At 38.4% G+C, this 23850-nt stretch overlaps 1 protein-coding gene across 4 annotated transcripts; it reads left to right on the top strand.

The window, feature by feature from the left end:
• Positions 1–145: 145 nt before the first annotated feature.
• Positions 146–22540, top strand: BBS7 (Bardet-Biedl syndrome 7). 4 transcript variants are annotated; one of them, XM_083457314.1, is made up of 20 exons: positions 146–334; positions 2571–2636; positions 3484–3546; positions 4374–4549; positions 6178–6243; positions 7381–7567; positions 8612–8684; positions 9062–9178; positions 10993–11123; positions 12187–12271; positions 12815–12917; positions 13753–13945; positions 14703–14777; positions 15530–15595; positions 17448–17587; positions 18031–18195; positions 18757–18866; positions 18959–19062; positions 20083–20206; positions 20996–22540. In XM_083457314.1, exons 5-20 carry the CDS (start codon positions 6203–6205, stop codon positions 21130–21132), a joined length of 1851 nt encoding a protein of 616 aa, XP_083313440.1. In that variant the 5' UTR covers positions 146–334; positions 2571–2636; positions 3484–3546; positions 4374–4549; positions 6178–6202; the 3' UTR covers positions 21133–22540. The 4 variants fall into 4 exon arrangements, with proteins under 4 accessions (XP_083313440.1, XP_083313437.1, XP_083313439.1 ...); XM_083457311.1 differs by lacking the exon at positions 6178–6243; XM_083457312.1 differs by lacking the exons at positions 146–334; positions 6178–6243 and adding an exon at positions 451–730.
• Positions 22541–23850: the final 1310 nt, after the last annotated feature.

The raw sequence follows: 23850 nt of genomic DNA, 5'->3' as shown, positions 1-23850 counted from the left end.
TTGCAGGCACCCTTAGCACCAATCCCGCAGGCGGATGAATATGTAACCAGATGGGCAAGTTCCTTGCTCAATCACAGGGCGCGCGTTCCAAGCGGAGCCCGCCTCCTCCCTTCACGCTGTGTCCAATTGAATCCCGGCATCGGCGCGCGCGTAGTCCGGTCGCGTTACCATGGTGACGCGGGGCCTAGCGGGAGCTTTTAGGCCTCGCGGTGATGTTTGTGTGGTGAAAAACAGCGCCCGGGACGAGGGAAGAGGGATAACGGTTTGCTTTCCTTAGAAGCGCGGGAGGCTCGCCGCCATGGACCTGGGCCTGAGCCGGGTGGATTATCTGCAGGTAGATGGGGGTGGGTGGGGAGGTGGGCGAGATTGCGTGTCAGTCAGCGAACCCCCTTGCTTCGCCTCGCGCGAGAACGAGACCGGCATTCTTCGCCTCCCCCTGACGCCGTTGCGGACACGTGTTCCTTTCACAGGCGGAAATTCAACCGGTGATGCTGCCGCCCCTCCTCGTACTATAATAGAGATGCGGAGAGCTTCTTCAGGTTTCAAATAATTAAATGGCCTTGCGGCAAAGACAAAGGAGCCGGCCTACCAGAAGGCAGGGGAGAGGAGGCAGGGCCGAGAGCGCCGCCGGCTCACCTGTGGCCCTCCGGGTGCCTCTTCTGCAGCCAGCAGGCCCAGGGGTCAGGCTAGATGGGAGTTGGAGAAGGGCCAGCATGGTCCATATCTCCAGGTAGGGCTTGGGAAATACTGGGACCTTGGAGTGCCACTGCCAGTCAGGGTCAACAGTATGAAGCTAGATGATGGACTAATGGTTTGACTCGTGTTCCTATATAGGCAAACTCGGCCCTCCAGATGTTTTGGGACTACCACACACATCATCCCAATCTAACAGGACCAGTGGTCAGGGATGATGGGAATTGTAGTCTGAAAACATCTGGAGGGCTGAGTTTGCCTATGCCTGTCCTATATAGTCCAACAATATCTGGAGTGCCACACCTGATTTAAGAGCAAATAGCCATCCAGATTCGCCCCTCCTGTCAACCCCTTGGCTTCTAGATGCAGGAGTTGTATGGGTTTGTTTGTTTTTATTTTATTTTTTAAAAAAACCCCACCACCGTAATCCTGTCATTGAGGATGCTGCCATAGTCAGCTCTCAACATGGTGCATTGAGAAAAATGATGTCACAGAAGAGGTTAATTTGAGATTAAAGTGTGCAAGCTTTTAAGTGTCACACAGGTTTGTTTGTTTTTTGTCAGGAAGAGAGTGTGGGTCAGGTATTTTTTAGCTTTCTTCTCAATCCCTTTATTGAAATAAATGGATATTCAGCTGTTGGTTTGCTGTGGTTATGTTGCGCTTTGCTTGACAAAAGTGTTTTAACTTACTATTAAAACATGGAGCCATCATGGAATAATAATAATAGAATGTAGAAAACAGTTTTTGCCTGTAAACATGCTTTTAAAAGTCTTGTTAAATATTAAAAAACTAAATTATATTTATTGTTGGTGGAGTGATTCCAAACAGATGCATCAGTATATCTTCAGTAGAACTAGGATGGAGTAACACATCAGCAATGTATATAAATAAATAATCAGATTTATTCTGCCATTCCCAAACCTGTTCACAACAGTCATAAAATACCACTTGAGAAGGGGGTAAAAGGTGTATTAATTCACTTCCTGTCCCTGATTCATGGTTAACCCTTACAAGGCAGTTAACCTTACATGACTTCTCTGAAGACATTGCATTTGTCTGGAAGTGGATACTCAATTGTGACCAAACTAAGCCCCCTAGAGCAAAATATACATCAGAAGGCTTAGTTTGGTCAGAATTGAGTTAACGCAAAATACATTTACATGATGTTAAATGAGCCACTATAGCTGCTAGAGGGCAAAAAATTTGTGTCCTGGGCTTTTTAGACTCAGCTACTCATGTACTATCTGAAACCAAAGGGGTGCATTGGTTGCCAGATGTGAATTTTTTTTCAGTTTTGCTGCCCCACAATTAGAGCTTCTTTTTCATGCATCACTATATAGAGCTAAAATGATATATGATAGACACAGCTATTTTACACAAGGGCAATAATTGGTAATAACACAACCACCGTTTTTCACTGTATTCACATGTATTTTAGCTTCACATAGAATTGTCACAGTCGGTATTTCTTGCACTTCATTATTCTTGGGCACTATTGACAGGTTTTTCTATATCTGTGTATGTGTTTGTGTGGCAAGTGAAGACAGTCAATGAAAGCTTGTGCTACAATATTGGCACAGTCCTATCCATGCTTTCTTGAATTTAAATTCCACTGTGTTCGGTGCCACCTACTCCCTAGTAAGTGTTTTTATGATAATCTATAACAATTTATGACAACCATAATTACCACAGGATCCTTTTTTGTATTGATTTTGCTGTTAGAAACACTACACTTATGACAAAATCTTAATATACCTTTTCATATTAATCATGTTAAAATAACCACTTTGTATTGTTTGTATTGTGGTACATGACAATCCATTTTATACCGCAAGAGTTGAAGCATTAATCATGAAATGGTTTTCTCCCCCAATTAGGTGGGAGTGACATCTCAGAAGACCATGAAGTTGCTCCCTGCATCAGGACGCAAGGCCACACAGAAGGTATAGAAATTTGTTGCTTTGAAATATTTCTGTCTGGGAATGATTATATACACAAATTGTACTCTGATGACAAAATCATATAAAATACCATTTTATCTAAGTCACAGAGCCATTCTCCTCAAAAGCTTGTAATGTAAGTGTTGATGGTGGAGCAGACAACATAAGAATGCAACATAATAAAAATTAGGAAAGAATGAATGCAAAAAGCTTTTTATACTTTTTGAGTTGGGGATGAAGACATTAAAGGCAAGTAATTTGTGTGAGAACCCAGAAATCACTGTAGGAATTTGAGGGTGGGTATTGCATGTTCTGAATGACAAAAGAAGGATAAAATCTGGCAGCATATCTTTGGGTAGAGGTGCATAGATTGAGTTGTTATGTGGGAAGGCTGCAGAGTAGACGGTTGTGTTGACAAAGTAGGTCATAGCTTGAAAATGAACCAGAGTGGTAATAAAGAGAATAGCCCCAAAAGAAAAGAATATTTGTGGTATTGGGAAAGCAACATAATTTGGTGACAGATTGAATATGGGAAATAAAGGAGAGGCAGAATTCAAAGATGAAACCAAAGCTTTGTGTTTGAACAACAAGCAGGATGGTGATATTGATGGATGTAAAGAGTAACTGAAAGGAGGGCAACTTGGAGAGGAAAAGGATTTATCTTAGGCATACTGAGTTTTAGACATTAAGGAAACATCCAAGTTGAAATATCAGATACAGTATGGAAAAGTATGGATTACAGAGATATAGTTCTGTATTTCTATAGATTTCTGAAATACATATAAATGTATTTCCTTTGCACTCTTAGATGACTAATGTAAACATAACTTCCTATTATTTTACTTTTAAGGTTGTTATTGGAGATCATGATGGTGTTGTTACCTGTTTTGGTATGAAAAAAGGAGAAGCTGTGGTAGGTAACTTCTCTATGTAGTTTTCAATTAATTCTCCCCCAATTAATTAATTAATTGATAATGAAGCTTAATTTACAGATAACATATGGACTTCTTAAAGCTCTTTATGGTATGCACTGGCTTGGGAAAAACTCCCCCCCCCCAATATGTTTGTGCTTTATTCTAGACATTTTCAAAATAAAATGATACAACCACCCTAGGCATACATGTAATGCTCACAAATTCACTGTAGTAATTTGATTAAATTCTCTTGAAGAAGCTTCTCCCCGCAGAATCCTCAAGCGTCTTTTTGAATAGCAGTTATGTTGATTATAACATTGAGCTAGTTACTTGAAAACAAAGATCTACCATCATAATTTATGGCTCTGCTATCTTGATTTCTCTATATTTTCCCTCTTCCATTAAGCTAAGACACCGAGGTCAGACTTTGGGTCACTTCACAAAGCAAGGTTTGATTTATGTGATGCTAGTGTAGGGCATTCTTAGCTCTGACCTTGGTCTTAAAATACTTGTGATGAAACCCTGTGGTGTCTGTTGAAGAAAACGTGCAAACTGTTCTTATTTGGCCAACCTTTTGGTATGAGCTCTTGTTTGGGTTTATTTGTGAGCATTTATTAGCCGGATTTTGGAACATTTTGCAATTGTGTGTATGAACTTTGTGCTTTTCATGGTAGAATCACACAAATAGCTAACTTTTTGAAATATATATATAGCATAAAATAATTAAAAGCATACAAAGTGGAATACATATATATTTTGTATCTAATATCATATTATGATTTGTCGTGAACGTTGGCACTGAACATTGTCTGTCTTCTTTTTTTAGCCAGTATTCAAGACCTTGCCAGGGGAAAAGATTGCAAGGCTAGAACTGGGAGGTGCTCTTAATACACCCCAGGAGAAAATTTTTGTGGCTGCAGGGTCTGAGGTTAGAGGTTTCACAAAGAAAGGGAAGCAGTTCCTTGCATTTAACACCAACCTCACTGAGAACATCAAAGCTATGTATGTATGCTGGAAAATACATTAGTAGCCTTAGATGTGTTACTGTCATTTAGGTGCTAAATTGTTATCCTAATGAATGAAATAAGTATATGTTACATTTTTGTGTCCTGTTTAACAATCACTTTATGTATTCTAATACTCCTTATTTGCCTTGAATCTTAGCATAAATTTTATTTGTGTATGATTCTATATAAAGGTCTAGTTTCCATCCTGCACTTTTGCAACAGTAATTTTGCCCTCAGCGGTGTGCGTACACAAGCACTGACTTTAATGAAAGTCATTAAAATAAAAAACACAGAAATTAGCTGAGTCATTAAAAGCTAATCAGTTTAATTGAAAGATAAGGTTGAAACAGTGCAACACTTTAGCTGATTCATAATTAAATTAAATCACAAATCAAATCTTCTTACTGTGTTTTCCAGAGTAATATCTGAACCTGTTGTGCATATTACTTTAATCTGCTGTAATTGATGCAAACCATAAGCTGGTTTGACATAATAAAGTATTGATAATTTAATTAAATGCTGATGTGCTGTACAATCTGTTGCTTTATTTTTAACCAAATTTTGGTGCGTATGATTGAAATTTAAGTGATACATTTTGTTATATAGTTGGAGTCAAATAATAGTTTTTAAGCAAGTTGAAAGAATGATAGCAGCATTGTTATCCTTGTTTGTTCGTAAAAATCATAGAATTGTAGAGTTTGAAGGGACCACAAGAGTCATGTAGTCCAACCCCTTGCAATGCAGGAATATTTTGCGCAGTGTGGGGCTCGAACCCACAACCTTGAGATTAAGTGTCTCGTGCTCTTCCAACTGAGCTATCCCATTTGGGGAAAGCTGCAGATCACTGGTTGAGTTCATACCTTTCATGCAAAAGGTCCAAAGGTCAATCCCTGACATCTCCAGGTAGGGCCGGGAGAGACCCCTGCCCCTAACTCAGGAGAGCTGCTACTAGTCAGTGTCAACAGATGGACTATTAGTCTTTCTGTTTCCCAGTTATGGTCTGAAGGCACATGAAGCAACCAACTTGCTATAGTTAAGTTGTTCTGGAGTTGGTCAGTACCTGAATGGGACACCTCCTAGAAGCCACATGTGTGGCACCTTGAATTCCACCTTGAGTTCCATAATGGAAGAAAGGCAGAGTACAAAGAGACACAGAAATCAGTAGGTTAGAACTTGGTGCTGATAATGCCAAGGTTGCAGATTCGATCCCTGTATGGGACATTTGCATATTCCTGCATTGCAGGGGGTTTAACCAGATGATCCTCAGGGTGCTTTCCAACTCTACAATTCTATGATGAAATGTAAGAAGATAAAACATTTAAAAACATGTTGTCTGGCCAAACATAACAATTCAGTCAAACAAGATCTGCATGTTTATGGATCACTACAGAACTTGTTTACCAACAGTTGAATTGGTGTACGCATCATGGACAATGATACTTCTTTTATGCATCTTTCAGTTCCTGGAAAACTATTATCTGTCTCTAAAAATAGGTTGGAATCATGGTATTCTACAATAAACTAATTGAATAAACATGCTTCTAACTTGTACCAGTTTACATTCAGAACTAAACTAGAAATATTTAGAAGCTTTATTAATTCTTACATCCTTCCTCTGAATAGTTGAAAGCAGTATTTTAATCCCCAAATGTCCATGGGAATAGGCTGGGAGAAAATGACTTGCCAAAGGTAACACAATGAGCTTCATAAGCGACCAGATGTTTGATTCTGGGTTTTCCAAATCCAAATTCGATCCTCCTGTCTGGTTACTGTTTTGTACTGATATAGTGGCAAACATGATTTGATTCTATTTTCTTTTCTGTGTCAGCCTTTTATAGACTTCAGACTCTCTCTAGCTGTCATTAACCTTGCCTTAATACTGTGCATAATCAGTGGAATACTATTTTTTCTTTTCTTAATCCGCCTTTTGTTATATCTCAGCTGAATTACTGCTGCTTATCAAAGCTACTTAGAATTTAGACAATAGCTCTCAAAGAGATGGAATATCCCTAAGAATTTTAAAATAAAATTTTGTCAAGAAGGTTCTATATATAGTGCAGTGATTTCAAAAGCAGTAAGACTTTTTTGTAAGCATGCTCCTGTAATCAAACATATGTATGCTCTGTATAGATGTGCTAATGATATAATTTATAAAACAATATTGCATTGATTGAATACCTAAAAATAATGCCTGGAAAATAATTGCCACTTAGAATGTGGTAGCAATAAAATAAGAATATGATCAAAAACTGTGCTTCTCCAGCAGGAGATCCAACATTACACAGAAACAAGTAAAAATTATTGTGATGTGAAGCAAATAAGAGTCATTTTATTCTGCTAGTTTCCTTTTAAATTGCAGACCAAATTTGTTCTTCTGAATTAGTCACCTAGGAGGCTAAGCTATGTGTCATTTGGAAACCATGGATAATGATAGCTCAAATAGGGAAAAAATATTTCTGTTGGGGGTGATTGGAAAATGAGAACATTTAACCCTTTTGCCATTTCCACATTTCTAATCTCCTTCAGCAGCAGCTCCCCCCCCCCTTCCAGACACATATTAAAGACCTGGGGGTGGGGTGTTTTGCCTTGAAGATGCTGAGTGGGGAAAGATGGCGTCTTTGCTCCTGATCCCAATGGAAGTGGCTTTACTTACTCTAAAATGTCCAACAGACTACTGTTTAAAAACATTTGTTTAATTTGATCCTAAGTGCCTGTACAGTCTTAACAGAATATAATAGCTTGTGCACAGCAATGGTAGTAGAAATATTTTAACTTTTGGTGGCAGTGATTGAAATATAGTATTGATTATTGCTATTATCATTTTAGGCATATATCCGGATCAGATCTCTTTCTTGGTGCAAGCTATGTCTATAACCATTACTGTGACTGTAAGGATCAGCATTACTACCTATCAGGAGACAAAATCAATGATGTTCTCTGCCTTCCAGTAGAGAAGCTGTCTTGCATTACACCAGTATTGGCATGTCAAGATAGAGTCGTTAGAGTTTTGCAGGTATACCTTTTTTAATTGTTGCCTTTATCAACAGCAGTTGTTAAATAGGCAGTAGATACCTTGATAACACCTGTTTGAGAAAACAGAAGTGTATTATTATTTTAATTGTACTTTGGGATATTTATTTCAAAGGCTTTTCCCATTTAAAAATCCTATTGGTGCAGTTCATCTGATAACTGGTAAACTCCAATTTGCATAGTTGAGCCTCAAAACTGTCACTTATGGGGCTGCCTGGAAGTCCTTCTTTCCTTTCATGACTGAATTGGGCCAGTTAATTTCTTCTTCCTATATTCTTCCTATATTCCTATATGCCTTTTAGGAGTTCTATGATCCCTGGAATTACATCCTTCCAACAGCTTTCCCCCTTGTCCTTAGCAGAAGCCTAGTTTTCTGAAGCTCTGGACTCCTGCATTATTCTTGATGCTTTGTTTGGAATCTTAATAAGTGACTTTATATAATATCTGACTGTTTGTCTAGTATTTTCTGTTTCTATTCCATATCAATACACTTTCATGCCCTTGGTTTTTAAAATATTTTTAAAAATAATTTTTATTAAAGATTTCTCAGTTTACAAAAGTACTGCATTGTCTCTTTTTTCAGGTTGTGTTTTCTACAGATCAGTTTCATTTGTTGCGAGACGTTAGTGTTGCATGCAGTATAAGGTTGGGAAGGAAAGAGGGTCGGGTAGGGATGGTGCACGGGGTGGGGTGGTAAAGCTTCTATTCTTCCACTTAGTATATGTGTGGGGTTTTGTTTCGGCGTCACTTGAGTGGATTATCCTTGCACACAACCTTCTCTTAACAACATCTTTTTTTCAGTGGTGTTAATAGGCTTGGCAATGAGATCATGGCTTTGGTTTAGATAGGATAGGCTAGGCCCTTGGTTTTATCCTAGCCTAAAGGCAGAAAAATAATGCTGCTTGTTTAAAAGCTTTCCTTTTACACCACCTGTCAGGGAAGACATCACCTTCCCATCCCTCTAAATTAAAACGAAAGAAAAAATCAAGGGTTGAAACTAACAGTGTTTCTACTTCATTTTTTTGAGGGGTCAGATTTGCTGTATGAAATGGAAGTTCCAGGTCCACCCACAGTTCTGACTTTGAACAATGGAAATGGTGGTAAGCAGAATTTCTTGGTGCATTTTATTTCAGTAAAAAGCATGACATGGATTTTAATTAAGAATCTGTAATATTGCCTAGGACTTGATACCCAGTCCTAGTATTACTATTAGGAGGCTGTTGGGCAGTAGGGTAGGCAGTACACCAACAGAATCACCATTATATCCCAAGCATCAAGAACAAGCACTCAAAACTGGAAGATTGCCAAAGGGGGCCTCTATTCATAGTGATGGAGCTGGAACATACCTAAGCAACTCTTCCTTCCTGCCCTCGAACTCAGTTTGAGCTAGTGTGATATAGAGAATCTTAGTGGACTGAATCTAATGTTAAATGGAAGCCTATTCAAAACTAATCCTACTTTTAATTTATTTTCTTAGGTGACTCTGGTGAAGAAGTTCTGTTTGGGACATCTGATGGTAAAATTGGCCTAGTAGAGATCTCTGGTGTTTCTCCAATAGAAAAGTGGAAAATTGAAAATGAGAAAAAAAGAGGTGGTAGGTGTCTTCAGAGTTTCCCGCTAGATCATAGTTATTCACATCAGGCACAGTGAGAAATAGCTCCCTTTAGTTCTGTGGTTTGCATATTGCATTTGTATAAAATAACTTATAAGAAATATCACATCCACTGTCAACTCTCAAAAACAATTACGGTTACCATCAATTCAAACATGGACTTCAATGTTTATGTTTTCTGCCTGGACTGTGTATGTTGTCCCCTCCATTTTACTCATTCATATCAGGGTGTGCCAAAAACAATCCCAACATCTGTCCTTCTCTTTTCCTGCATGTCATTCATAGCATATATTATTTTGGCCATGTTTTTATTGGGGAATGTGGACATGGCTGTGCCAGTGTAGCTGGCATCTGGTTCAGAGAGAAAGGACATTATGCCCGCCTGAAGGAAGAAAAGATGCTCTCCCCACTTCATCACTTGCTGAGTGGGGACTTTGTGTGAGTGTGTATGTGAGAGAGTATGTACCAATGCTATGTTTGGAAGATAAGGTTTTCAAACTGCAAAAAGTACATGGTTACAAACAATGAGATCTGCCAGGCCTGTTGACCTTGTCCACGTGCACCTGGTTCAAATGGAAAAGTTTACAGCCAGCTTCCCCGCTTATTTCTTGATTAGAATTTGGTGAGAAAATTAAAAATACAAATGAAGCAAGTCTGATTACGGTTTTTAACATGCAATCAGTCTTGTTCTTGATTGTGGGCTCCCACCAGAGAAGTAAACAAGAAAGGAAGAAAGGACAAGAATGCAGAAGGACACTTAAAAGCAGAAACAGTACTCCGGCGACCTAGGGGATGGTAAAGCTGCTACAGATTAACACAACTGCATGCAAATGTGATTCTGATTAATAAATTGATGCTCTAGATTTGTGTAACTTCAGCATGGAAACAATGGTCAACAAACACTGCACTGACATGAAAGATATTCTTCTGCGAGTATTTCTTAATTGTGTAATTACATGGATTAGTAGTGGGAGGATGAGAAGGAGCTGGTGTGTGCTTTCTTGATCATCCCACTGGTCAGTTTTGGACTGTTGGGAAATGGTTCTTCAGCCCTCTTCTGAAACTTTGGTTTGAACTCTAGATAGGACTTATTTTGGAGGACTGCATGTTTATTTTTCCAAACTTCAATGCCGTGCTTTGCAGACATTAAACATTCTAATATGACATCAGATTTCAAACTAATAATAATAGTGTGTGACCAGTTTTACCATTTTTGTGGCAGACATATCCTGCTATATGCGCAAGTATACAAATGGCAGGTGTGGTATATCCATGAAGAGAATAACCAACCAACAATGCCTTATGTTAGTATTCAGTTTGGGGTTGTTTCTATAAATTCTGTACTTTATTATTACTGGAGTGAAATACCCATCTATCAGACAATAATCCCACCTAACATGTAATAGTTTCTCATAGATAAATTTTAACATTCTGCTTTTAAGAACTTAGTAATAATGCAGTAATTCCAGTTGATTTCATCCTGTATTGGGTGATAGTTCTTAGCAGAGTTCTATTTATTTAGTTAAAGGGGAAGGACAATAGCTCGGTGGTACAGCATCTGCTTGGTTTGAAAAAGGTTTTTAGTTCATTCCCTGCCATCTCCTGGTAGGCCTGGGAATGCCTCCTGTCTGAAACCCTGAAGAGCTGCTACCAGTCTGTACTGAGTTAGATGGATAAATGACCAGACTCTGTATAATTAAGAAAGTTTCCTAGGTTCCTTAATTGCATGTGAGATTTACAAGATGATATGATTAGTCAGTTGGATGTAGATACATGCTTCCTGTTCTGTTTTTCAGGCATCTTATGTATGGATAGCTTTGATATTTTGGGAGATGGAGTTAAAGAATTGATCATCGGTCGTGATGATGGAATGTTAGAAATCTATAACTTTGAATATGCAAAAAGCCCTATCCTTAGATATGAATATGTAAGTTTATTAATGACTACTTTATGGAGAAGGAAATTTTCTTAGTATACTTTCTTTTATACAAAATTCTGTCAATTATTGCTTTCACATATATTGAGCCATATGTGTTACTAGCAAGTATGGTAAAGACTGAATGCCAATGTTAGGATAGGGGACCTGAGGCCCTTCAGATTATTTTGGACTACAAATACTATAATTTCTATCTGTTGGCCATGCTGGCTTGGACTGATGGGAACTGGAGTCCAAGGACATCTGAAGAGCAACAGATTTTCCAGCCCTGGAATAGAGAGACTGGGACAAAACTGCACATGTCTATGTCCAGGATCCCACAGGTACAGGGTGATGCCCAATGTAATATTTCAGAAACTAATAGAAATATATAAATATCAGAGATTCAGGCTGTGATGCAGCACTGCAGCAGAGCTGAAGCTTGCATATCTAGAGAGAGATCCTCAAACCCTCCTCTTATTCCCCCTCTACTCTTTCTGCTGAACAATGCAGAGTCATAAAATTATTCCCAGGAGAGGAGAAGAGCCACAAGTGGTGCTGAGAATTATGTAAAGTCCCATTGTGATGCTTCCTATTATGCTAACAGAAGAGCTGGGAAGTATTTTTCTTTTATTTAGTAGGCTTAAATTTCACTTTTCTACCAGCATGGAACTTAAAGCTGGACACCTGGGTTTCCAGCTCTTCTGCCCATGCACTGACCAGGTACAGACTTGCATATCTTCAGCAAGGTAGCTGTATAAGTGTGCCCTAAGAACCTATCCCTGGACAGTTAAAATAATAAGTTTCTAGGAAGTGCACCAGGCATTTATATCTCACAAGAATGCAATCAGAAGCAGGTGGGACAGATCTCTGCATGTAACAGTCATGTTAGGCTATTCTTACTGTCCCTTGAGAGAATTTGGAGTCCCAGAAAAGATACAAGGTCTTATACATGGGGGCGTCTTATAGATGGAAAAATACAGTATATTTTTTTCTCAACGGATACCATTTTTAAAAATTAAATAGAATCTAACACACGTATTATGCTTCAAGTCTTCTTCTGTCTTATTTTTAGGCCTTGTCAGAAAGTGTCACATCTGTTCAAGGTGGCTGTGTTGGGAAAGAGGGCTATGATGAGATCATAACATCAACATATTCAGGTTATTTTTTAAAATGTTTCTAAATATCTGGAATTTTTATACATTTAACAGGATTTTTTTTAAAAAATAACAATGGAGTCATAGAATGTGTTCTCTGGTTCATATTCCCTGAATCTGGGCCCTGGATGCACAGCAATCAGATAGTATAGTGCTCTGCTGACCAGGGCTGGGGCCATTGAAGGGGCTTCATCTGCATACCAGTTGCTGGTGTTGTATGTCCTTTTCAACTTGATGGAGATTTTTATCCCTGCATATGAACAGTCCATAGAATTATAGAATTGCAGAACTGGAAGGGACTACGAGGGTCATCTAGTCCAACCCCCTGCAATGCTGTAATCTTTTCCCCAACATGGGGCTCGAACCCACAACCCTGAGATTAAGAGCCTTGTACTCTACCAACTGAGCTATTCCAGGTTTCTATGATAGTTCACTGTGCTGGTTCTTAGTTTCAGACCCTAAGGATCCTGGTTAGAGCCTCTGACAGTGTTACCTTCATAACCCATCTGGAAAACTTTTTCATAATTGTTCATATCTTCCTTTTAGGGTGGGTGTCAGGACTGACTACAGAGCCTACCCACAGAGAATGTGGATCAGGGGATGGCTTAAAGATGACTCATGAAATGCAGAACAAGGTTTTGTCCTTAAGGTAATGAATTGTTTTATTACAATGCAAAAGAGAAAATACTATAGCAATCTTTGCCTTATGCTGGTGCATATCCGGAGCAGATATTTAACCTTACCTGCTGGGTTATAACTATACATCAGTTAACTTACAACATTTCCAGTAGAATCTTTGTGATAGTACAGCAATTCATTAATAGTATCATAGTTTCAGCTATGTGCATTTCATTACATTGTTTGGTTTCCTGTAAGCATCCCTGTAATTTTCACCCTTCTAGTGCAAAATTGCTACTATGTGGATGTACTGAAAGAGATGCTTTCTGCCTTTTTCAGACTTAAAATAGATAGTATATAAGTTGCAGTGCCAGTTTGGTAAGTTAGTGGAGACCTGTGAACTGACATTCTACTGGGACTGGGCTTCTTGATCCCTTTGTGACATTTCATAGGAAGGGACCCTGTTTTTTAAATAAAGCAAAAAAATCAAAAAATTGTTACCTCAGATAAATTTTAGTAAGCTGTAGAACTGAACAGATGTTACCAAAACATATTTGTTCTGTCCACTGACTTGAACAATTTTTGAAAGATGGTGTCAAAGTAAGGAAGTAAAGGAAAACAAGCATTAGGAAAAAAATATAGAAAATGAAGTTCTGTTGCTTTAACCCTATTATGCACTTTTCATCTGAATATTTTTTTTAGGACCAGGACTTTGATAATACATTTATATCCAGTATTTGTGGAATTATTTCTGAAAACATTTTTTTCAGTCTAGATGGAAAATATCAAGATAAAAACTGTTTTCCAGGCATCAGTTTGTTATCTAGAGCAGCTTTTTTAGCCTACCATTCTGTTGTTTGCCATAGGAATGAATTGGAACAGCTACAGATCAAGGTACTTCATGAACGTGAAAAATACCAGCAGTCCTCTCAGTCCAGCACTGCTGTGTCAGCAGTCCCAACCTTCAGCATAAATGATAAGTTTACATTAAATAGAGATGATGCAAGCTACAGCCTTATTTTAGAAGTCCAGGCAGCAATTGATACTGTCTTGCTTCAGGTGAGACATTATTTAGAATAACTTTGTAGACTTGGGTATTTGGAAACTTTGATTTTATTTTTAAAATTAAAGATGTGTTAGCTTGTTTTTATATTAAATTAGATAATTTCACTAAGTAGAATACCATTTAATAGTATGCACTAACTTTTCTCTGAAACTTGCACTTGTGCAGAATGACTGTAACTGGGTGAGATGGGCTCATTCCCTTCAGGCTATGTAGAAGTCAACACAAGCACTAACTTTTCAAGGACACATGCTGAAGTTATCGGTGCAATGTGCAGAAAGTTGAGTACACCATAAGGATGTTTAAAATATTTTTCAGTGAGATCTGGATGCACTTAACTTTCTTCGGATTGTGCTCTTTGGCTACAATCATGCACCACTAATACATGCTTTTATCCCACCCATTTACTTCCAAGGGAACAATACGATTAGGATTTCAAACTATATCTGCACTAAGCATTTGCTAGTAATCTGTGTGGTTTGGACTTGTTTTGATGACAGTCAATTCCTTTTTTGAAACTGGCTCCTTTTTGTGCTTTTACATCATATACACCTTTTCTTTACTACTGTGTGCATCATTTTTGAGTTCTGAAGTGTTCCATGAGATGGATGGTTACCTAATACATATTTTTACCATAATAATATTTTTCCTGTAAAATTTCTCAGGGAAGATAACTTATGTAAATTGAGAAAGTATATTTGAAACACCCGCATGTTGACCTTTCGTATTACCTGCTACTGTTTCTCTCCATAGTGTGATGTTCCAATAGATCTAAAGGATGTGGATAAAAATTCAGCTGTGGTTAGTGTTGTTGACTGCGAATCAGAGGTATGTAAAATGCCAGATCTTTTCTACATAGTTCCAAACGCTTAAGCTGAATATCAGCTTTTAATTTCATGGAGTGTGTTCTAGTGAAGTTTAATTGTTGAAGCTGACAGAGAGGACATTTCTGAAGAGTGGGATAAAAATCCCTTACTAAATAATAAACATGCCTAGGATTTAAGCAATCCTATGTATGCTCACTTGTAAGTAAGGCCAGTTGTGTCAAATGGTGCTTGGTTCCATGTAAACTTGCATAAGATTGCAACCTAATTTATTATATCAGACCTTTATGATTTTAACATTTTTGTAACTTTTTCACTCAATGAGCATCCAGCTATAGGTTTTCTGCTATGGTGCTGAATTCATATTGCAGAGAGTTAAGATGATGATGGTAATTGTTGTTGCTACTTTATTTGTTTGTTTGTTTGTTTGTTTGTTTATTCTTCCTTTCTCACGTAGAGCGCAGGGTGCCTAGGTTTTTTTTTAAAAAAAAACAATTTTTAGAACAACTTTCCTAGTTTTCTTTTAAAATTTGTAAGTAAGGCTGCAAGCCTTTACTTAATGGGAATAAATCCATTGAACTCAGTGGGATTTATTTTTGAGTAACGATACATATGCCTATATTGTAAGCATACAGAAAACGTTCTACTGATTCTTGTAGAAAATGACTTAAACTGCTTTAGTTGTAAATAAAATTTAAAAATGAGACTTTATTGCTGTTTCTCAGTATGTTATTTCACAATCTTCATGTTCCACAGCCAAATGGCAACTTCCTCCTTGCCACATATCGCTGTCAAGTAAATACCACAAGGTTGGAGCTTAAGGTAAAATATAGGAATGCTTATATATTTTAAATATAAATTATGATTAAACATGTTCGTTGAGTGTGTGAACTTTAAAACCTATCCAAAGAGCAGCAGTGGGGGTAAAGATCCTGGGTAGGAACATCTGTGAAAACAGAGATTAATGATTTTTCTATTTAAAAGAAGACAGAAACAAGTATTGATTGTTTTGATTCATGAATTACAGTATATTTCTATTTTCAATTAAAGACTGTTGTGGTGTGGAGAGAAATTGTTTACCATGATGTCCTGTTATAAGCTACTAAACAATGAGGTATAAAATGGAAGTCTTTGAATGCAATCCTGTACCCTTGTACCTAGATGAAGCCCAGAGGACCGAGTAGATATACATTGGATTGCACTATAGGATAGTTTGTGATAAATTTGTATTTTTAGAAATAAGGTTTAGCCCATTGGATAGGTTTATTGAGTGTATGAATTGCTTCACACAACAAAAAGTCCCCTACCAATTTGTAATAAGAATAAAATAATTTGAACATGTATTAAAAATAGATTATTGAAAGTTTAATCTCCTTTCAGTGCAGTGAGAGATACCAAGATGACCTCTGAAAGTACCATACTCCCATTTTATAATGGTGTGGGTGAATTGTCACAAAGTTCCCTAGTTCTTTATAAGATATATTAGCCAAGTGTAGGCTGTTTGCCAGAAACTGAGGTTAATAAAATTCTCAGGAAGGTATGTGTAATGGTTCTAGGGGTTGCTCATGCATAAGCCGGTGCAAACACCTGGCTGGATTGCCTGAGTGAACCTTTTCTGTCCGGACAGCCACTCACCCGTGGCTGTCTCAATCGCTGGCAGAATCCGTCAGTGGCCGTTTCTTAAACTTCTTCCAGCAAAGGAGCTCTTTGACTCCTAGTCTTCTCCTACTCTCTCTGCGCGAAAGCCTTCTGCGCAAGGAGGGCATAGGCAGCGGAGGACCTCTACTCTCTCCGCTGGTCCCCGGCAAGGAGTCATGGGACCGCCTCGACGCGTCCCCCATCTGCCCCCCTTCTCCACTGGTGCTACGCTGATTCTCTTCCCCAGAAGATGGGCTGCCTCTCCCAATCCCGGGACGCTCTCCGGAATCCCTCTGGATTTTGCTCTCTCCCTCCGGCACTGCTGGCAGTTCCCTGATAGTATGGGTAATACAGTAGTGTTAGAATGAAAAGTGCTCTGAATAAGTTTTCAGTATTCACATTTCAGATGAAAATGGAGTTGAGAACACAGTGATTTCAAGATAAATTTTAACAAAATCAATAGAATGGTTTAGTTTTACATCTTCATTTAGGGAGATTGCAGATGTGATTATGGTGACACTAAAGTATAAATTCTAAAGCCTCTTTTAGTACAGTTTACATGAATGACAATGCAGGCTGCAGCTCCACCTCTAAGCTGTTGTGATTCAATCAACCCTCCTCTAGTTGAAGAGAGGGAGTGAAGTTTGAGGCTTGCTGATTGCTTTCTTTTTTGCAGAGGAAAGATGAATAGCACTCAGATCTACCAGTGAGATAACAGAAACGCATGAAGCACACTTTAAAATGCTCACACCATAGGAGTCGTAAGCCTTCTACATGGCATTTTTCCAGTGTTAGTCTGAGATAAAGTTGGATGTGACGGTTGTTAAGGCTGCCGGCTACCTAGAAGAAGCTCACTGAATTCATTGGGACTGCTTTTGGATTTAATTTTAGTAGTTTACTGATGGTTAAATAGATGTTTTGAAAATGTCTTTGTGTTTTGCTGGATAAAGGTGGTACCCATCTGCTAGAACTGGTAATTATGAAGTCATCAAAAATGAAAGTTAGTTCCCCTTTCTTTCCCCCCTTCCTTGGACAGATTCTATCAATTGAAGGTCGGTATGGGACTCTGCAAGCGTATGTAACTCCAAGAGTTCAACCAAAAACCTGTCAAGTTCGGCAGTATCAGATTAAGCCACTTTCACTTCATCAGAGGACGCATTGTATTGATCGTGACAGGTATTTTTGAGAACAACTGGCTTGTTTAAATTTGAATAGAGGATTTGATTGCATTTCCAGGCAGTGCTTAGTAGAACCCAGAAGCACGCCTGCAGCATCTACAATAAAAATACAGGGTTTGGATTTAGAGGAGTTTTCTCAAACTAAGGAGTTACTTCCATCGGAGTAAGGTGGTTGATTTGATGGATCTCCTGGATCCTGCTCATGGGAATTTGTGTAGATGTTGGGTGTTATCTTTGTAGGGAGAACATTTTCCTGCTAAAACTTAGCAAAATGCAAAAAGTATAAAGATTGACATTCCAAGTTAGTTCTTGAAGGTTATGGCTCTCACAGATCAAGCCAAAGAAACCTCACATTGTTTTGCTGTACCATTAGATAGTAGCCTTTGTTTCTGATGGTAGATACTCTTTTGTAACAAAATGCTTTTATTTTATTTTATTCAGACCCATGAATACACTAACCCTCAAAGGCCAGTTCAGCTTTGCTGAAGTTCACTCTTGGGTGGTGTTTTGCTTGCCTGAAGTTCCCGACAAGACACCAGTGGGGGAGAGTGTCAGCTTCTACTTTCAGAACACCTTTTTGGATACACAACTTGAATGTACTTACCGGTAAAATGAAACACAGTTCCTGAAACATGCTGGTTTCGTTTGAAAGGCAATATATAAAATGCTGAAAAGTAGATCCCAGTAAAGCATGCTTGTTCAGGACATTGCAATCAAAAACGTCCAGCTTTTTCTTTTCACTTACGTTATCTCTGACATTTCCTTTTTTATATACAACTTAGCCCTAAAAATCTTTAGGCTGCAATTGTAATCTCACTTACCTAGTAATAAGCCCCTTTGAATTCTATAGAACTTTTGAGTATACAACATCTAGAGGGTCACAGGTTCCTTACCTTTGTGAGTGAGAGTTGTCTTAGGTTTCTAGGGTAAGACTGAGAAACTACTAAAGATACATTCAACAGCTTACTATTTAAACTGTTTAGAATTAGTATAATTCTGCTCAGTCCTCCAAATATAAGTCAGGGTACTTATAGTGGAAGTCTATGAGGAGAAACTAGAAAGATGGGATTGTGTATTTTTAATATCACTGGACGAGTCTGAACCTTGTAGGAAGTAAAGGCTGGCACAGTTTTTACCAGTTGTTAATTTCTAACATCTTCTTTATAGGAAAGGCGAGGGCTACTTCAAATCTGACAATATATCCACAATATCCATTCTAAAGGATGTGCTCTCTAAAGAAGCTACTAAAAGGAAAATTAATCTCAATATATCATGTGGTAAGAATTCTTAATTCTCTTCTTCTTGGGATACTTAGAAATGCATAAAAGTTAACAAACTAACGAGTTGCTTTCTTGTGGTGATCTTCTAGATATAAATGAAGTATCTGTGAACCACACCTTAAAGCTAATCCACCCAAAATTAGAATATCAGCTAATGCTGGCTAAAAAGGTTGAACTGTTGGATGCTTTAAAAGTAAGTCTTTTGGTGGTTGCAAAATTACAAGTACTATGGAGGGACTGTGTAGTGGTTTTTCATGTTTGTGTGATACTTTTGAACTCTATTAAGGAGCGTTTTAAGGAACCCAAGATTAATAATCATACTTAGATCAGCTGAACTTCCAACCAGTAGCACTTTGGTCCTATCGGGACATGAAATCTACCGTATTTTTCGCTCTATAGGACGCACTTTTCCCCCTCCAAAAATGAAGGGGAAATGTGTGTGCGTCCTATGGGGCGAATGCAGGCTTCAGGAAGCTATCCGCAAGCCCCGTGCTTCGCGCAGGTGTCCGCAAGCCTTGCGAGCCTGGCGGGAGTTCCTGCGGGCTCGCAATGCTTGCGGGCAGCAGCCTGTTCTGGGGGCTGGGGTTGGGGGAAGCTCGGGCTTCCCCAGCCCCATGGCTGGGGGGGGGAATATATTTTTTTTATTCATTTCCCCCCAAAAAAAGGAGGTGCGTCCTATGGGCCAGTGCACCCTATAGGGTGAAAAATACGGTATTTGCTCACCCTCATGTAGACCAAATCTACTTCTAGATCAGGGATGGGGAACCTTTCGGATTCTCAACTCCCATCAACCCCAGCCAGAATGGTCAGTGTTCAGAGATTATGGGAGTTACCGGTCCCCATAGAAGAGGCCAAATGGGACATTTTTTTCCTGCACACAAGTACTATAAACCATATAAGTAATAGCATGCAGATATAAATTATATTGAACTGTACAGAAAGGAATTTGAATATGCTTTTGTGGATAGTTGATTTTTATTTAAGTGTTGTAGCAAAGGATAGTAATAGAAGGAAATCCTCTTTGTTGGCTAAAGATGGAGGCTCTTAGCAAAGGATTATGAACATTACCTGGGCTAAAAGCTGGCGACAATCTAGCCTATTTCTTTTCTATGTCATTGTGTAGCCATGCATCTTTAAGCTCCCAATGTTCAACTTTTCTGTCAGGTTTAGAGGGTTTGTAATTGTCTTAACATTTTATTAACATCCATTTAAGGAATTGCAGGCTCATGAAGGAAATACAGACTTCCTGATTCCAGAGTACCGCAGCATTTTGGAGGAGGCAGAGGAGCTGCTCAAAGAACACAAAAAACAACCTACATCTCTTGAAAGACTTTATGGTTGGTTCATTAACACAGTTTTCCTAATTTTCTGTAGTATTGTTTTTCCATTCTTGTTAAATCTTATCTTGTGAAAAGAGAGGTCTGTTTCTAGGGTGGTAGTTCTGTACAACATCAGAGACTTCATGTGCAAAAGCTCTGATGTGCACATGATTTTAGTACAATCTCCTTTACCTTTCATTTCTAAGGAGGAATCAGAACACCAATAATAATGCATATATTTCATATATGGATCTTATCCTGAATGAAAATGATTGCAAAAGCCCAGATAGCAAATTGCACACTGACTCTGAATGACTGTGTCAATGAATTTATGTGCGTAATTTTAATTCTATAGTATTATTGTGCCTCTGTAGTGCCAAAGGAGAAACACATATGTGTATTTCCTTTAAATATGTGTTTCTCCTTTGGCACTACAGAGGCACAATTATAGATTATAGAGACAGATTTTAATAAAAATAAATGTAGCAAGGACTGCTGATTCACAGAGATGTACCAATAAACCTATGGGAATATTGGCTACTGAACACCTTGTCTTGAAGTAAACAAAAAAGTTGATTTCATTTGTTCTATATTACTCTTGATTTCACTCAGATTTCTGACACCCAGCTCCATTTCACTAGATATTTTACCACATGCTGCATGTGTTGCAAAGCATTCTAAAATAAATATTTGTTATTAACACTGCCTCTAAATATCCAAAGTCTTCTATCATAAATGTTACTTTTCTCGATTTAAAAGGAAACACCAATTTGTCAAAATAATAAGTGTTTGCATTTTTTCTTCCAGGTATGATTACAGATCTCTTCATAGATAAATTTAAATTCAAAGGTACTAATGTGAAAACGAAAGTTCCCCTTCTCCTGGAAATTTTGGGAAGTTATGATCAAAAAGCATTAATTGCCTTTTTTGATAGTGCTGCTTAAATGGGAAGAATTGGGCCAGCAATCTGAAGATAAAGTAGTGGACATAGAACAGGCGTATTGGATCTTCATTTACATCCATTTTTAAATATATGTTACTATACTTTATTTTATTGATTTGTATCAGTGTCTTGTACCTGTTATTTAAAAAAATGACTGTCAAGAACATACGTTATATGAAATCATACCCCCCCCCCCTTTTTTTTTCTTGAACAGTGTTTGGTATAGTGAGCTAATTTGCAGTGAGATCAGGTATATACAGTCCCAAATAGTTTTATATAAAACATTCCCAGATTCTTCGCTTTTAAATATTATACAATTGGATTCTAATTTATTTTAGCTATGAAAGGAGCAAACTTTGAAGCTTGAAAATTTTGAATATAGCCACGTGAAATTGTGTACAGTATTTTCTGTAAATAGTTCAGCAATCCCGATCCTGCTGTCCTGACAGGTCATATATACCACTGCAACATCTGTGTACCTAGTAGCTTATACTTGTCCAGTACAGGAGGGAGCAGGAAAATACACAAAGTAGAGGTATACCTTCAGCATCCATGGAAATGTGGCTACAAGGTCTGTGTCTGAACCCACATGCATATCCAGCTCTCACATGTATTCCACACTACAAGAAGTTCAGTGTATTTTTTGGAGATACAACATGTGCCCATTATGAGTATGTGTTTACCCTTATCTTTATGCCCCAAGAAATTAGCACCCAAGAGGAATTAAAAAAAATATTGCTTACTAGAAATGAAAGTGATATGGTATAAAGAAGCTGCTTAAGGCAGTAAAAATACAATATAAGCAGGCAGCATACATACACACCTTGATCTAAAGAGTAAAAGAACCCCTAACTACTCCAAAAGCCTAAAGAGAGTGTGACAATTTTGCAACAGACCCACACTAAAAGTGAGAAGGAAAGGAGAAAAGCATACCTGTTCTCAAGCAAAGTATAGTGTCAGGCTGGTCCTTGAGAGCGTAGAGTGAAAAGAGCATCTGTGTTAGAGCTTGTGAGAGTTAACTAGCCATTGAAAATATGGAAAGTACTCTTTTTAAGCCATGCATTCACATGGAGAGGGAAAGTGGTCTTTTGGATGAGTGATTTGTCATAATACCTTTATTCCTTTGTTGCATTGTTTATTTCCTGCACATTTTTGTCTCCCCCCTCCCCATATTGTTTACTTTTCTCAGTAGTTAGTTGAAATGACATGATCATAGTGAGAAATGACTAACTGGCTATCATTGATTCCTGAATTCTCCCCTCCTCACCCCATCCTACATACAATACACAAATTGCTGGATTGCTGGGCACTGTGTATGTGTACAGTACTGTACATGTTGTACGTTATATGCAATTATGTATATAAGAAGGAAATTGCTAAATTATTTTAAATAAAACTCTATTAATGGCTCTAGTCTAATTCATAATCACTTTGATAAATAGAATGTCTAAATGTTGTGTGTGCACAAGTCTCTGAAATACATCAGATGTGATACAAATGAGCATTTAAAATGTTTTAAAGTCTCAACATTATGTTTGCATTTTGGGTGGAGGTGTATTGCTCACTATTCGTATTACAGCAATAGGTGCTTATTACAACTGAACGCAACCGTATGCCAGCTGCACTTGTAGGATATGAATTCCATGGGATAAGAGTCTTTATTTCCCAGATGGAAAATACAGTGCTGAGGAAATGCAATCTGAGCAGCAGCAGTGAAAACCTTGAGGAAAGGTGCTTTTTCAAAGATGCCGCAGCCATACTTTTACTCCACGTACTAAAAACTGAATCTCTGCAAAGGACTTTAGACAGATGTGGAGTGGTCTAATTTTTTTAAGGTCGTAGCAGTATTACAAAGAAAGATAAATCAAGTAGTACAGTGGTGCCCTGCAAGACGAATGCCTCGCAAGACGGAAAACCTGCTAGACGAAAGGGTTTTCCGTTTTGGAGGTGCTTCGCAGGACGAACTTCTCTATGGGCTTGCTTCGCAAGACGAAAATGTCTTGCGATTCCTGGGGTTTTATTTCCGCTCCCCACCCCCTTTTTCTAAGGCACTAAACTGCTAATAGCCTTTTAGCAGCTAATCCGCTAATCCCTTAAGCCTTTAATAGCCGCTAAACCGCTAATAGCGCTAATCCGCTAATGGGCTTGCTTTGCAAGACGAAAAAACCGCTAGACGAAGAGACTCACGGAACGGATTCTTTTCGTCTTGCGAGGCACCACTGTAGCTTCAAAAATGCCTACTCAGTAGCTTGGTTGCCGAACAAAATTTGAAAATGGTGATTTTGAACTTGAGGAAATTCAATGCATGGATTGGATTAAGGAGGTGCCTCTGAAACATTCCATATCTAGGGGTGGTAGTTGGGGAGGGTAGAATGGGAAATGGTAACTTTGAGGTACCTTAGGGCTGGGCAGGCAACACACATGTTTTGTAAAACACCTGATTTTCATTCCAGCAAAATAACCAGGGGAAAAATTGTTTCTGAGGAAAGTTGCATATGTTAACAGCCTTCTGTCCTTTTGTCGCGGGAAACACCCCCCCCCCACTCATTCAGTTTGTACAAACTTGACACACACATTCACACACTACATACGCTACGTTTCTGTTATAAATTCCTAGAAAATCAACCATACATCGGTTCTGTACCGTTCCACTTTTATTTTACTCCATGAAGGAAGGACTACAAAATGGGGAAGGTTTGATACAGGGCAACCATAATCC

This window comes from Podarcis tiliguerta (assembly GCF_965153285.1).
Source record: "Podarcis tiliguerta genome assembly, chromosome: 9".
Lineage (NCBI taxonomy): Eukaryota > Metazoa > Chordata > Lepidosauria > Squamata > Lacertidae > Podarcis > Podarcis tiliguerta.
This window is presented reverse-complemented; position numbering and strand designations above follow the sequence as displayed.

Coding starts and splice junctions, on each gene's coding strand:
- BBS7 (XM_083457311.1), top strand. CDS start 299: ATGGACCTGGGCCTGAGCCGGGTGGATTATCTGCAG. Junction 8,685..9,061: donor TTTGAACAATGGAAATGGTG/GTAAGCAGAATT, acceptor TTATTTTCTTAG/GTGACTCTGGTGAAGAAGTT. Junction 20,207..20,995: donor ATCTCTTGAAAGACTTTATG/GTTGGTTCATTA, acceptor TTTTTCTTCCAG/GTATGATTACAGATCTCTTC.